The 14,799-nt window shown below is 39.5% G+C and overlaps 1 protein-coding gene across 1 annotated transcript in view; it reads right to left on the minus strand.

The window, feature by feature from the left end:
• The window catches only part of LOC106953216 (multiple epidermal growth factor-like domains protein 9), a 40,738-nt gene that overhangs the window by 16,297 nt on the left and 9,642 nt on the right, over positions 1-14,799 (minus strand). The window contains exon 3 of the mRNA XM_015041817.1: positions 3,859-3,998. Coding sequence (XP_014897303.1) covers positions 3,859-3,998 — 140 coding nt within the window. The remainder of the gene's footprint in view (positions 1-3,858; positions 3,999-14,799) is intronic.

The raw sequence follows: 14,799 nt of genomic DNA on the forward strand, positions 1-14,799 counted from the left end.
TAAAACAGAGATTCCCAAAACCCCCCCCCCCCCAACCCAGCTCACACACATCGTTCAACTAGACAGCTGCTATTTGTAAGCCAAAGGGGGGGCCTAGAAATAGTTTGGAAACCACTGGGGGGGCCCAGGAGAAAAAGTTTGGGAACCACTGGGTTAAGCTAAGGCTGGAGAGATGTTGCAGAATCCCACAGATCTGCTCTGCAGCTTCAGGCCTTCAGGACTCTGACACCATCTGGACCAGCTGTATCAGGATACAGCTACAGAAAGTGGGAGAAGGAACCAAAGGGAGCAGAGCATCTCCTGATTTGACTGAAGTCAAGCTTGAAGAAGCAGAAGAGTCCATGACTGAGATGGAAGATGGAACATCTGAGGTTTGACAGGGAAGCCCAGGGTCAGAGGAGGGTGGGGTGTCTGTTCGGCCTGACTTGATGTCCTCTCAGTGTGGCTGGCTCAGAGCATTCCAGTCTGGAGCCTCAAAACAACCCTGCAGGGCTTCTTCAGCCTCCTGTAACCGCTTTCTCACAGTTCTCTTACTTGTCTGAACACGGTTTGTATTCTGAGCAGAGAAGATTTTGCTTCAGAGGTGTAAAAATCCTTCATATTAGCATAACATAAATCCAGTGTCTTGTTTTGTCTGGTATTGTGCAATTCTAGCACATAGAGTTCTATCCTAGCCCTCTTAAATTACACTGATCACTGGAAGAGGAGACAAGGATATGTTGTCACACCACTCAGTTTTTCTTACACTTACTGACCATCAGGCTTTGCTGTGAAGGACATAACTGAAAAGGACGTCTTGGTGAAATGTCTTCTATTTATGCTGCCTTGATATTGTTTTATATTTAAATAAACAGGTGAGGATCACTAAACACAGTGTGTACACTTCTGACAGCATGCATGTCAAAGAGAAATGGACAGCAGTATCTGAGGATCTTTGAAGCTTTGATGGCTCAACAAAAATCCATTAACCCATACTTTTATCACATAATCTGACTTTGTCATAATTTTTAGACAGAAAAAGAAGAAAATTCAGCCTATTTTACTGACTACATAAGACCCAAAACGAAAACGATGCACGGAAGTTTGTGGCTCTAATGAGAAGAAATGTGCAACAGTCCAAGGGTTGTGAATACTTTTGCAACACCACAACTCTAATGTACATATCTGTCTTGTCCCCCAGTAGTCCCTCCCAAACTCCACTTAAAGCCAGAAACTGGGAAGTAAATCCTGTAATTACCTTGGAGCTGTGGGTTAGCTGCTGGTGGAAAAAACGTCTGTGGCTTATCTCGGGTGTTGCTGTTCTTATACTTGTTCTAGCTTCAAACATATTTAGGCCAGGGAATATCCATTTTTATGTTCAAAGGTCCAAATTGGATTTTGGATAAAGTCAAAGAAAAACTAGCAATGAGCAAATTATATTTAGTTCATTTGCTTCCATCTTACAAGAAACAGAAATGGCATAACTTAGACATTATCAACTTAGTTACTTTTCATGTCTCATATTTTCTTTACACACGTGAATAAGCATAATGAACAAACTGAGCTGAAGGGGTGAGACCAGAGCAGCTGAGGTGAACCTGACAGCTAAGCTGAAACAGAATACACAGCACTGCCTGTCTGCAGTCAGCTGCCACAGCAAACTCACTATTGTCATATATTCTCTTTATCTTTCCAAAACACATTTCATTTCTTCATTTTTCAAAACGCTTACATTTTACAAAGTCAGCACATTATTTGAACTTATTGATTTGGTAAAACGAATGATATCATTTAGTTTAAATAAACAATTTACTGCATTTTTTAGTTGAAAAATAGGGAAAAAAATATATAACAAAGCAGCAGGATTAATTACATTCTTTTGCAACTCTCCTAAAAAAAAAAAAAATCAGTCAGTTTATCTGAATTGAACAGAAAACAGGAATTTGCTACGCTACTTCAATTGACCTTACCACAGGGGCCGCGTTTCATTGGCTAATGCCCATTTGACGTCACTGCGCAGCTACCACGTGCTTCACCGGCTCACAAACAAAAGCTACAGTAGTAAACACATGCACATGTAAACACATGTAGATTGTGGACTAGCAGGCCACAAATCTACACAATCAAAGTTTTTGCGACAGAACTCAAGTAAGAATGGTTCTCTACTGTCAGTGGGGAATCTGTACAGGCGATGTCAGGTATCCTGATCATATTTGTGGAGATAAAATTCACAGAATTCCCAAATCTGATACGGAATGCCTAGCTTGGCTCAAAGCTTGTGCACGACCTCATTTGCAGCTCAACCGTTGTAAGATCAATAAAAACAAAGGAGTGTGTGCTGGTGTAGGTATTACTTTGCTTTCTTTGTGTTTAGTGAATGGGGATATTTTGAGTGGCCCTGCGACAGACTGGCGACCTGTCCAGGGTGACCCGCCTCTCGCCCGGTCTTGTGGCACCAGCACCTCCCGATCCCTTTTGAATTATGAAGCTTGAAATATTGTAAGGTATTAAGGAGGCCTATAATGTGTGAACAATGACCCCCAAGTCTGAAAAAAAGTCAGTAATAAGCACATTCATTATGAAAACCTTTTAGCCAAGTACAGCATAATGGCAGTACCGATACAACTTCTACACCTTGAAGCCTGTCTGTTACACAGTCTTCCGTTTGCTGAACAGATCAATATGCAATGTGTACCGTATCTGACATACATTAAAGATTTTATTTGACCTGAAAAGGCTTTTTACTAAACTGTAATCGTGTTAGCCACGCTAGCACCGAGTACAGTGCATCAGGCCTAGGCACACTCAAACATTTGCCAACAACAGAAATCACTGATTTCAAAAGTAACCCTCAAAACCATGAATGCCCGACTTATCCAGCCTTGCAAGAACAATAGGCATCAGTGATCTTGTCCACAGCTATATTTATGCTGAGGGTGTGAGGATCTGCTGTTTTCCCGGTAGCATTTTGCTGTGACGCGCACAATGTTGGAGGCATCGCGTGGCTCAAACATCTTTATTTCGTCCAAAAAAGATGGCATGAACTTGTTGGTTCCCCTGTCCATTGTCGTGGCTTATATTTCTTGAAAATCCGGCAGAAAGGCTACACTAATCGACTCAGAAATACTCTGCAGAGAGTCAGTCGAAATGAAAGACATAGAAACTAAGCTCCGCGAGGCTTTGTTTGTGAGACATGCAGCCACGTGGGACTGTCGAGGGGCGTTTCTGGGCGGGACTTGGTAAGGTCCATGTTCTAACAACAACACCCTTAAAACATATAGCTCTGTCATTTTTTTCTCTTACTGAGGACATGTGGCTACAGAAAGTCTTGAGTGAGGAGCATCTTGCTCTGAGGAAGATCTTTGCACAAGGGGGGAAGTTGGCAGGAACAACTGACCTTTCATGCTGACCTTTTAACCTCTCTTTGTTGACATGTCCTGCTGCTATTTCTGCTCTGACATTTATATTTTTGAAAATTGTAAGTTTGTGGGATCAAACCCACATATAAGCAAATTCTACACCATTCCAATGCCTACATGTGTAATTCAACTCATAGCAGACAGATGTCTGATCTGGATAGGGATCAGACTCCAACAAAGGTTTTGACAGATGTACTGATGTCTAATCAGGTGCTGTTAAAATGTTTGTTCATTTTCCTCAGGTTTAGTTTATTTTTAAAGCAGGCACTGTAGATCTGCATTGTACAGCTCGGTTTTGTTTGATTGTATATTTGATTCTATCCAGAGGTTCTCACACTGATGAAATCAAATGTTTCCACACTGAAATCTAAAGAAAAAAAAAAGAAAAATAGCCGTTCTGCCTCATTCACTAGAAAATACAAGCAATCCGGAAACGCAAAGTCTTTCCCTCCTAACTCACCAGACTGTGGGTGGCAGTAGTTGGTGTGGTTGTTGCATTGGCAGAGCCGGCAGCCATTGTTGCTGAAGTGGAAGAAACCTGGGTGGCACTCATCACACTTGGGCCCGTACACTCCCGTCTTGCACATGCAGGTCCCTGAGCTGGAAGGAAGAGCAGCAGAAAAACAAATCCATCAATAAACATGGACAACCGAACCAAAACAACAACAGCCATCCTGAGGTTTGGGTGTTAGCGCTGCTGCTAACACCCACACACGCCTTCCCTGCAGACTCTAATCCTAAAACTGGCCCAAAGGTCACATTGTAGCCACCCTGTTGCTGCTTTAAAGCTGCTGTATGTTACTCTTATAAAAAAAACATATCTTTTTTTTTTTACATATTTGTTAAAAATGTAATAATATTGTGACAGTATGGCATGAGACAGATAATGTGTGGAAAAAAAAATCAAGCTCCTACTACTCTCCCAGTGTTAGCTAGAAACAACCAATCAGAGTCAGGAGGAGAGTCTTAGCGCTGTCAATCATGCAGTCATTTGCATGCCGTTGATGCCCCTCCCCCTTCCTCTCTGGTCCTGCTGTGGCTTCTCTCTGTCAGCAGAGCCTGTCATTAAAGCATGCTCTGTTGCATTAATGCACTAATGCAACAGAGCATTAATGCTAAGGCTAGCATTAAGGCAGATGACACAGATAACACCTATGATAACAGATACACCAGTTTTCCTATAACAGTAAGTTGTTTCTCAACATTAGCACATTGAGCAGCAAGTTGATTGACAGCGCCAAGCTCCTCCTCCTGGCTCTGATTAGTTGTTTTTGGTTGGGAACGGTGCGGTCCTTCAGACAACAATAAAAGCTCAGGGAGGAGGTGGGGGAGATCTATCATATTATCTGTCTCATAAACTGTCACAATATCAAATATGCAAAAAAAAAACATTTTTATACTAGTCACATACATACTGCAGCTTTAAGCATTTATCAGCTGGTCACATGATGATCAGTGGATCTCTGTGTAGGAGGGAGCAGCCCTGATTGTTGTTATCAGACAGTCATTTCTACACAGAACTGAAAATTCTTCAGGTCTCAGATTGTGCATGTAATTTTATGCCTGTGTGGATTTGTGGTGGAGCAGAGGAAATGATGCTGAGTCAGAAAAGTGGAGATATTTTTAGTGTAACCACTGGAAGCGATGGCTACACTAAACACTGATTCTAATGAGGAGAAAGCACAGTTACTGAAGGAAAAACATGTTCTCACAGCTCACTACAGCCTACTGCAGCACAGTTAAATTCCTGTTGGGATGTTTCTACTTTACAATGGAGGAGAAATTCATCTTTTTTTTTTTTTTTTTTTTTTTTTCCAGCAATGCAAATTGAGCTGGTGAGGCCAGGAAACTGAACAAACAGAGGTGTGGTATTTAAATGATACTTCCCAGATTTGTCAACAGCAGACTGAACGGGAGTTGAAGAGTATGAGGATCTCAGCAGCCGTTGATAAATGACACCTATGTGAGTTTGTTTTTAGATAGCAGTCAGAGCCGCAGAATCCTGCAGGCAAACAGAACCACGCTGCAGCAGGTAAGACGACATGCAGCAGGAACTCTTGAGTCACATGTGGGTCAGATCCGGTCAAACCACTTATGCCACAGCAGGTTCCTTATTTTGTTCTTCCCAACTAGAAACTTGAAAAAGCCAACTTCAGGGCCTAAAGATAAATGCCATCACCTAGGCAACAGGTGTTCTTTCTTGATGACTTTTCATTCCCATTTGACAAATAAATTCAATTTTGTTAGGATCCTGGGTTGTTTTGGGGTTGGATTTATTGATTCTAGTTTCATTATTATTATGTGTTCCTTCGTCTCTTTCTTTGATTAAATCATATTTGTTTCTGTTTTAGCTCCTACATTTATTTTTTGTGTGTAGTTATTCTTTGTTACTCTAGTTCAATTATGTTAGATTTATTTTCTAGTCCTCTCTCCCTCTTCAGTGTGTCCGTAATATTATATAATGTTGTAACTGTGTGAAACTGCCCTCTGATGCTCAGGTAAGGTAATTTCCAAGGAAGAACACAAGACACTACAAGCCCAGAAAATGAACACAGAAACATAATCAGGGCACAATGACTTCCAAACAAGTGACATAAATCCAAAGTGACGGGCAGCACTTTCAGGAAGCATGTGCGTGGGTCTTGATATAAGGAGGCCTTTGTTAAAACAACAACACTTAATGCAAATCAGGAGGCCAGGGGAGGAGCTAAAATCAGTGATGCCAGGAGGACAGCAGTCCTTGTTTTCCCGGCCACACACACACACTGGAAAAAACAAAATATTCATATGCTGAATCATGACCCTAATACAGACTCAGAGCATCGAGCTGCAACATGAAGGACAAAAATATAAGCACATACGTACTTTTTATATATTTATTTAACATAAATCAAAATCCTAAATACCAAGCAACATAACTAAGAAATAAAAATAAGAAAGTGGAAGAATACAGACATCAGTCAGAACCTCAAAGATAGCACAGACACAGGTCCTGTTCCCCAGTTACATCTATCTTTATGAACTCTGAACTTTGTCAACGTCTGCAGCTCCAAACACTGAAATCAGATTAGATCTATCCTCTAACTTAAATATACCATAACACATCTGCCATGTTCAGTCAAAATATATCAATTTTCATTTTGCTCCATCCAGCCTGAACAGAAATAGGTAGAGATGAACTGAGCCAAGGGATGCTGAGCTGCCCTGAACAGGAAGCAGAGGGTCCTTAACAGAAGCTCCACATCTAATCACCCACTGACTGCCCTGCAAAAACACAGTTTTGGTGTGGATGTTGCTGCTGCATTAAGAAGAGTTCGAGTTAGCTGTTTCCAGAATCAAAAAGTCTTTTAAAAATGAATTCAGAGGAAGTGCAAACGTCATGAAATGTGTAGAATTTGGAAATGTTGACAGCCTTTTGACACGGGTGAACATTTTCTACAGAACACGCAAATAGATTGATATAGTTATTATTAATAACCATGACAATCATGCAAAGCACAAATATAAGATACTAAACAAATATCAACTCTATGATGCTTTTGTCTTTGTTGTCCATGTTTATCACCTGCTCTCTGACTCACGCAGTGTGATGTTGTCTCAATGCCTAAAAAAAAAAAAAAAACAGATTTTTTGGCAACATTATTCTAAAAGAGAAGCTGAAACTGGGTGAAACTTGTATTGGTAGGTTTATATTTCACTAAAACTGAATGCTGGAAAATTGGTCAAAAATCTTGGATTTGTGCAACACACACTGGTCGCTAAGCTAACAGACTCCCACAATGGTAATAGGTTACAGCTCACACATAATAAAGACAAAAAGTAGGTGAGGGCCAACTGGGAGTCGACTGAGAACCATGTTTGACATTCTTTGTTTGGTCTTAATCAGTCTAGATGAGCCTTCACACCTTCAGGAATGCTTCTGCTTTTTCTGATTTAGCTAACTCACAATACTCTATAAACTGGTGGTTAGACACATCAGACGAAGGAGAATGTATTGATCAGTATGGGGGAACCCGGCACATGTCACGTGATACTATTAGCCATCCATTTTCTTAAAGTAAAACCCACGGGGGCAGTTCCTTTAAACGTGTCTATAATCATTACACAAACAGCAGGGTGCAGAGATTCAGAAATTCCAATGCAAGATTTCACCAAGACAGTCAATTTAAAGTTTTAAAAAACAAAAACAGATAGTGTTTCTGCATTGTCAGCTTCCAGATCACCTGAGGTCTCAGGTCAGAAGGGCAGACAGTAGAAGGCTCCAATAACAGCACACAAAATGCTGACACAAAATGAGTTTCCTGGTTTTAGTGACCACTATACTGGACAAACTACTTCTGAAAGATTTTGATGTGGATTCTAAATCAATATGATCCAGCTACATTGGCTATAAAGAATACAGGTGAATATGTAGTTATGCCTACAGATCAAATCTGTCCATTTCAGTCCACCCTGGTCCTCCACTTGACCAGCTTCCCTCTGTCAGGGATCTGTAGCCACACACAATATAAATAATCCCCTCTGAAGAATAAATGGGAATTAAAATCACAGAACAACATCGTCGAACTTTGAGCCCATAAGCCATTCTAAGCAGCGCTGCCTTCTGTGGACGGAGGCCTAAGGAAACTTCCCGTACACGGAATGTGAAAGTTGGTTTGGTCCAAGGTTTAATCGGATGAATCCTAATTTATACCAGTCCACCCAAACCAACTGGAGAGCTGATGGACATTATCTGCCTTCTAGTGGCTGGACTATAGGAGTTTAATAGATTTTGACTCCTAAAGAGGCCAGCTTGTTTTAAGGACTTGCTAATTGCTTTCATTGGTTTCATTGACACATTGTTATTTTTTATGACAGAATGTGGCAATGGAATTTATGACACTTTCTTATGTACTTCTATTTTTTTTAAAGGAAAGAGTTTGGGAGTTGATGCATGGACATCATGAAGTAAGTCTGCATGTCCTTCATGCAAAAAAGGAAAAGAGACCATAATTATGATCACAGTCACCAAATAATAAATGTTCAAAATCTTGTATGGACTCCAAGAAATGTTTTTATGCTTCAAGATATTTTTCTCCTGACTGTTCTGTTCTAATTTGACTCTTTTATAGCTTGTGTTGAAGCCTAAAAGCAACCAGGGCAGCACCAGCTTATCTACAAATTACGCCAAGACTGGATGGTCGTTTCCTTTGTGCCAAGCAAAGAGAATCACATTGAGTTTTGGATGCATTCGATAACACCTAGAAAACATTTTCTGATAATTTGATCAATTCAGATATAATTGATCCCCCACACACAGTATGCTGTGGGGGAAGGGTGTGAGCAGTACATACACGAGGACCCTCCTACTGGCTCTGATTGGTTGTTACTAACCGGGAGGCGGGAGTGGTGTATTTTTGCAGATGGCAGTAGAACAACTCCTCTGGTGGCGGCCAGAGGAGTTTGATTATTTTCACACATTATACGTGTCTTATTTTTTACTGTAAGAACATTGTGACAGTTTTAACAAATGAGTAAAATATGTGTTTTTCTTACAGTTATCTAGTCCAGCTTTAAGATGTAATGCAGGAAAAGATCCCAGATGACCAACAGCATCTGATTTCTGAGTTTATAACCAACAACCCTGAATTATCTCTTTTCAACCTTTTATATCAACAACAAGGAATAAGAAAAAGATTAAATGAATAAAGGCCTTCTACAAATTACATCATCATTTCTTTCTAATAAGCCTTCACCTTACAAGCAGAAACCATTTCCATTTGGACTCATTAGGAAGTCAGCCTGCCATCAGCCACATGGCTGCAGAAGAAGACTGGGATGAAGCCAGAGGCCCCCAGAGGGCCCAATAATCCCCCTGATAATTTGTGCCCTCTTGACCGCCAGGAGGGGGGAAGGGGGGCATTATTATTGTTTTGAGTGATTTCACTGTAGCGTGTTGGCGCAGCTGCTGCGTGCAAGATCTGCACATTAAGTAGGTCAGTATTACAGGGGCGACAAAGCTTAACCCCATTCTGCTGCTGCTGCTGCTGCTTCCCTGTTGGCTGCTGTATGTGTGGCTCCAGAACATCCTCACTGCAGTATTGGAGTGGGGGGCGGGGGGTGAGGGGGGTCAGCTCAGTCAGTGGTTGAGGGAAACCAACCAGTGCACTACTCTGTGCTGTTCCTGATGAATTTATGGGCCAGCAGCTAGATCCTGAGAGGGCGTGTCTGATGAGCCGCAGTGGAGCCCGTCTCCCAGCAGACTGTCCTGACTCAGGTCAGCCTCATTCTGAGCCAGGACAGCATGGACACGCTCAGCTACCTACACAAAGAGCCAGGTCTGAGGTCAAAGGTCAAGAAAGTTCTACATCATGCAGTTAAAAAGGAATCCAAATGCTTTACTTTGTTTAACTGACATGTTGAGAGCGTTTGGGGTGGTTGCCAGGTTAATCACAACCTATCCTGCAAAATCAGGTGGAAAAGAAATGTAAATACTGACACTTATATAGAAAATTGAAAGGTTAAAACTTACTGTGTCCTTAAGAAGATGAAGCCGTGTCAAATCTGAATAAAACTTAGTGCATCAAAAGTGTATACCTTTCTCAATAATCAGTGGTGATCTATTTAACTATGTTACAGCATCAAACCCTTCTTATAATTATCTGCAATCTTTTGTGTACAACCCTTCTGGTATTTTGATGATTTATCTTTGGGGATGAGCTGCAAGTCTCTGAGGCTGAAAGGCCTCCTTGCCATCACCCTAATCTTTAGCTCCCTCCTCAGATTCTCAGTCAGGCTGAGGTTGGTACTCTGGCTGAGCCACTCAAAAATGTTCATATTAATCCCAGTGATAACACACATGCTGATCAAATGAAAAAATACTTTAGCCCTCAGAATAATTATAGGCTTGAAGCAGCCATTTTCAGACAAGAAATATATTAGTTTGTTCGCTGTGTCAGTTTGCCTTAGTGATTAGCTTCATTCTAATGGAAATGCCAAAAATTCACCAAACTTTTCTACAATTGTCTAGATTACTACAGTATACAAGATGAAATGAGCAGTAACATTATGATGCAGGTCAGCGTTTTCTATCAGAAGCTACAGATGTGAAAACCATTCAACAAATTGAATGAAACCTAGAGATATGTCAATAGCTGGGTATCCATTGTCCTTATAATTGCACAATTTGACAATTCGAAAATAGAATTTGCTTAATGAAAACACTGCAAATTATTAAAAAAAAAACTAACTTTTTATAAAAAGCTTTGATGCAAGGAGGAGATGGTTTTTAGATTATATCAAAATTGGTTTATTTTGCAAAACTGAATTTCCCATGATCAACAACCAGATGTTGCCAATGGTGCAAACCACGAAGAAGACGACAACAGAAAGTAATTGGATGGCGCAGCATGTTTTTTAATGACTTATTGGGAAAACAAACTGACTCATGTATAATTTTAATTGCATTTCTTATTTAATTAAAAACGTTGCAATTGTGAAATTGACAGAAATAGTATTTTGCACACATTTCCAATGAAAATGTAGCTACTGTCTCCGCTGCTATCCATCTCCCAGTGTTTATTTTTTGCTTACAATTTCCTTTTTTTTTTCAAGCCCGCACCTCTGAATCCTCTCATGCATTCCCAATAGACCGTCATTAATGGTCAATTCAATCATGTGTCATTTATATAAAACCTCATAATCAATAGTTTTACATCTCAAGATACCAAATAATGTTGGGGCTCACCAGTCATCTGCAGTCTGATGTCTGCATTATGTTTGCAATAGCTAGTCAGTTCTGTATCTTATTTGTAATTTCCAAAAATATACAAAAATACTGACAATTACTTGAAAATAAAGACGCATCTTCTCTCACTTTCTCATATTAATCATATTAACTTTTCATTAATATCAGGAATATCAGTTTCCATTGCTTATTAATGGAGTTTTACCAAAATAGGTGACACAGAAAGTGAAAAAGTCACATAGATAATCAATATTCATTCCAGATTCAGATTTTTCCATCCTCTATGATGTGACACAGACAGTGCTGCTGACCTCAATAAACGGCTCAAACAACTCTATGACAGATACACATAGGCAAAAACATTCATCCCACGATCGGCAGACCCTCTGCAGGCACAATTTGAGGGACAGAGGAACATCTCTCAGGGCCTGCTGGGGAAACTGAACGGCATCATAATAACAAGTGTCACCAGGCGTCTCCAGAGCTGTTAACCATGAAGGAATGCCTGGTTCCAGGGTAGTCCAGCCCAGAATTCCAGGGTTGGATGGTCGCGTCTGGAAGGATCTGGCAGCAACAAATGAACACTAGTTCCAGTGCAGCCAGTGCAGTGCACCATTCCTGAGTCTGACAGAATCCACACATATGGTGATCTTCTATTTCTCCCTTATATTTTAAAATAAGGCAAACATTTAACATCTTTTGTTCCATGGGAAACTGGACAGAAGGTCAGAAGCTTTTACAATACTTTGCTTTAAAACAGAAGTTTATTAAGACATTGGCCCAGATATTATCCAACACATGGAAAAGCCGCTAGTAGACAACACAAAGAGTTCTATTCAATTATTGGCTGTTGGTGAAGAATTTAAGTAACTCTTCACAGAACTCACTAATGAGCAGAATAAACCATTCATTAGTCAAGACAGTTTGAAGAAACATTTATTTTTATAGAGGGGTTCATTATAGTGTTTTTATGAACATCTTCCAGTATTATTATAACTTAACCTAAATCTATTCTAAACTCAGTTCATAGCTTACTCCTAAACCTAACCCACAAATCACTTTCCCCATTTTGTTAGTCCATTCTGTGGACTAACAAAATGTTTGTCCTCACAAGTACACATCCACACACATCCCTGTACTTCCATCCAACTGAGGACTTTGTATTTACTATCACTGTGCGCTCACAAGTGTTATGTCAATTCTATTAAAGCATCCATCCATCTTTCCTTGACCTTTCCTATCCATTAACACACCTTGATATTTTATTTTATGATTTTAGCATCAAAGAGGAGTTTCAAATTAAGCTATACCACAGAGATATGTTAAGTATACCATACCATACCATACCATACAGTATGGTATTGTATGTGTAGGATATGCACATGAAAGGTATGTGTATATATTATACGGTAAGGTGTGTAAGATATACACATAGAAACAAACGATAAGAAAACATTTCTGAAGTTTATTCAGGCTGTGAGAGAAGCAGACTTATCGCAGATAACAGGAAGGTTGAACTGAGACATCAGCTCCTGTCTGCCAATAACCTGTGAGCTGAACTTTATAAAATCTGACTCATTAGAGTAAGGCTTTATTTGTGTTCATGGTGCCCACACTAATCCCTTATAACATACTAAAGCCAGTTTAAAACGTTACTCCTGTAACCAATCTACTGGGTTTCTTAATCAAACTGGATAGTTTAATTTCACAGCATAGTTTCAGGAAGGACCCAACACAAAAAAGGAAGCTATTGACCACTGAGACTAGGTTTAAAGGAGTTTCTTGTTAAAACTTAGTTTTACACCTAATGACCCCTCATGCCATGAAGAATGGAAAAAGTATTCTGAATGGTGTTTTTTTGTTGTTGTTTGTTTGTTTGTTTGTTTTTCTTGGAGAGAAATCAGAGGCAATTAAAATCTGGCTCTGCAGATCAAAGCCTTACTCATCAAAATCAGCCACCAAACTGTGATGGGTTTCATTTGGGTTAAGGTGGTTCTGACCTGCAAGCATTAATAACTCAGCATTTTCATTGTTCTAGTTCACACCACATAACCAGCTGAGCAAAGGTCGCAGCAGTACGAGTATCACACTTACGGAAGGTGAGTTAATCTACAACCCTGAGCCTTAAAGAGGACTCAGCACTTTTTCTGTACAGACTAACGTGTGTTCACTGATTTCATGCAGCTGAAGACTAACATTTAGTTGTTTCTCTTACCAGCTTGTTATAATGTTATTGGGATGTTATCTACAATGTATATAACAAGAATGTATTGGTAGCAGAAACCAAGAGTTCCCCTTCCTGAGGTTTACAGAAGAAGCTCTGTGAACTCTGCCATTACAATCAATCTTGTTACATAATGCTGCCTCACATAAAGGTTCGCTTCTTTAAAGAGAAACACAACAAAATAGTTCAGACTTCAAGCTTGTTGATCTTACTTTGTATCTGATCTTCTTCTGACCAGTCCAGATTCTCCAACTGTAGGTTTATTTCAGAAATGTGTCACCATGTGACATGCTGAAGTCCTGCTGATTTATGTAAATCTTGATGAACCTAGACCTGCATGGGCGTGTATCTTCCTCTATTCTTTTAAACAGAGGGCCCTCTTAAATCAAGGGATTTTCAATATCATATAACTGTCGGTGTTGCTTTTGAGTTGACTTGGTAGACAAGATATGAAGTTCGAGACACTGCAAACATGAAAACTGAGTTATGTGTTATTTTTAAAACTTTCCTCATAAACGCAGTATAGTTAGTAGAATTGTCATTATCCAGACCGAAATGAGCCACTGTGCTATAGTAGCTGTGCAGGCCTGAATGTGGCCTGAATGTGGCCTGAATGTGGCACTTTAGCACTACAGAAAGACAAAAATGGACATTTCAGAGTTTCCACAGAAAGCTCGTCTTCATTTTAAATGAAAACCTTTTTGTACTCGAACAACTTTCCCACGTGGCCAGCATTTAAAGAGATAACCCTGCTTCACATTAATTGGATTAACTGTGACGACTTGATTACTGAAATAATCAACTAATTTAGTAATTGATTAATCGATAGCTGAGGAATACAGACTCAAAAAATGGCCATATGCTGGAAGAACAACATATTCAGAGAAGTAATTAAGCCAAAACTGTACAAAAATAGGTACATTTTGCATTTAAGATAAAAAAAAACAATCTTTATGTCTGTAAATATGTTCTGCTCAGAACTGCTCAAGTAGCATAGTTTTACCTTTACCTGGTTCAAATTCAGTGAACAAAACTCCTATTAAGCACCTTTTGGTATTCAGTTGAATCAGATTCAATGTTATTGTATTTTAGGCAATAAGATTTTTATGTTTTTATTTAATAAATGAATTAAATTAATTCTTCATTTGTATCTTTTAATTTGTTTAGAATAGAATAGAATAGAATAGAATAGAATAGAATAGAACATACTTTATTGTCTCCAGAGGAAAATTTGTTATGGACTCAACAGTTTTTACTGTATAGTAGCAGCTGCCCAAACAAACAATAAATGCACATACAGTATGTGCAAACTTTTTATTTGATCAATTAATCAATAGAATCAATAGAATTAATAGCTGCAGCCGTTTTTCATGCTAACCCTTTGCCTCCCTGTAAGATACAACATATTTAATCTGACCCCCATCAATCTGATCTTTGCTGAGCAGCTTTGG

Source organism: Poecilia latipinna, unplaced genomic scaffold, assembly GCF_001443285.1.
Source record: "Poecilia latipinna isolate Pla-1442-1.1 unplaced genomic scaffold, P_latipinna-1.0 Scaffold570, whole genome shotgun sequence".
In the NCBI taxonomy this organism is placed as follows: domain Eukaryota; kingdom Metazoa; phylum Chordata; class Actinopteri; order Cyprinodontiformes; family Poeciliidae; genus Poecilia; species Poecilia latipinna.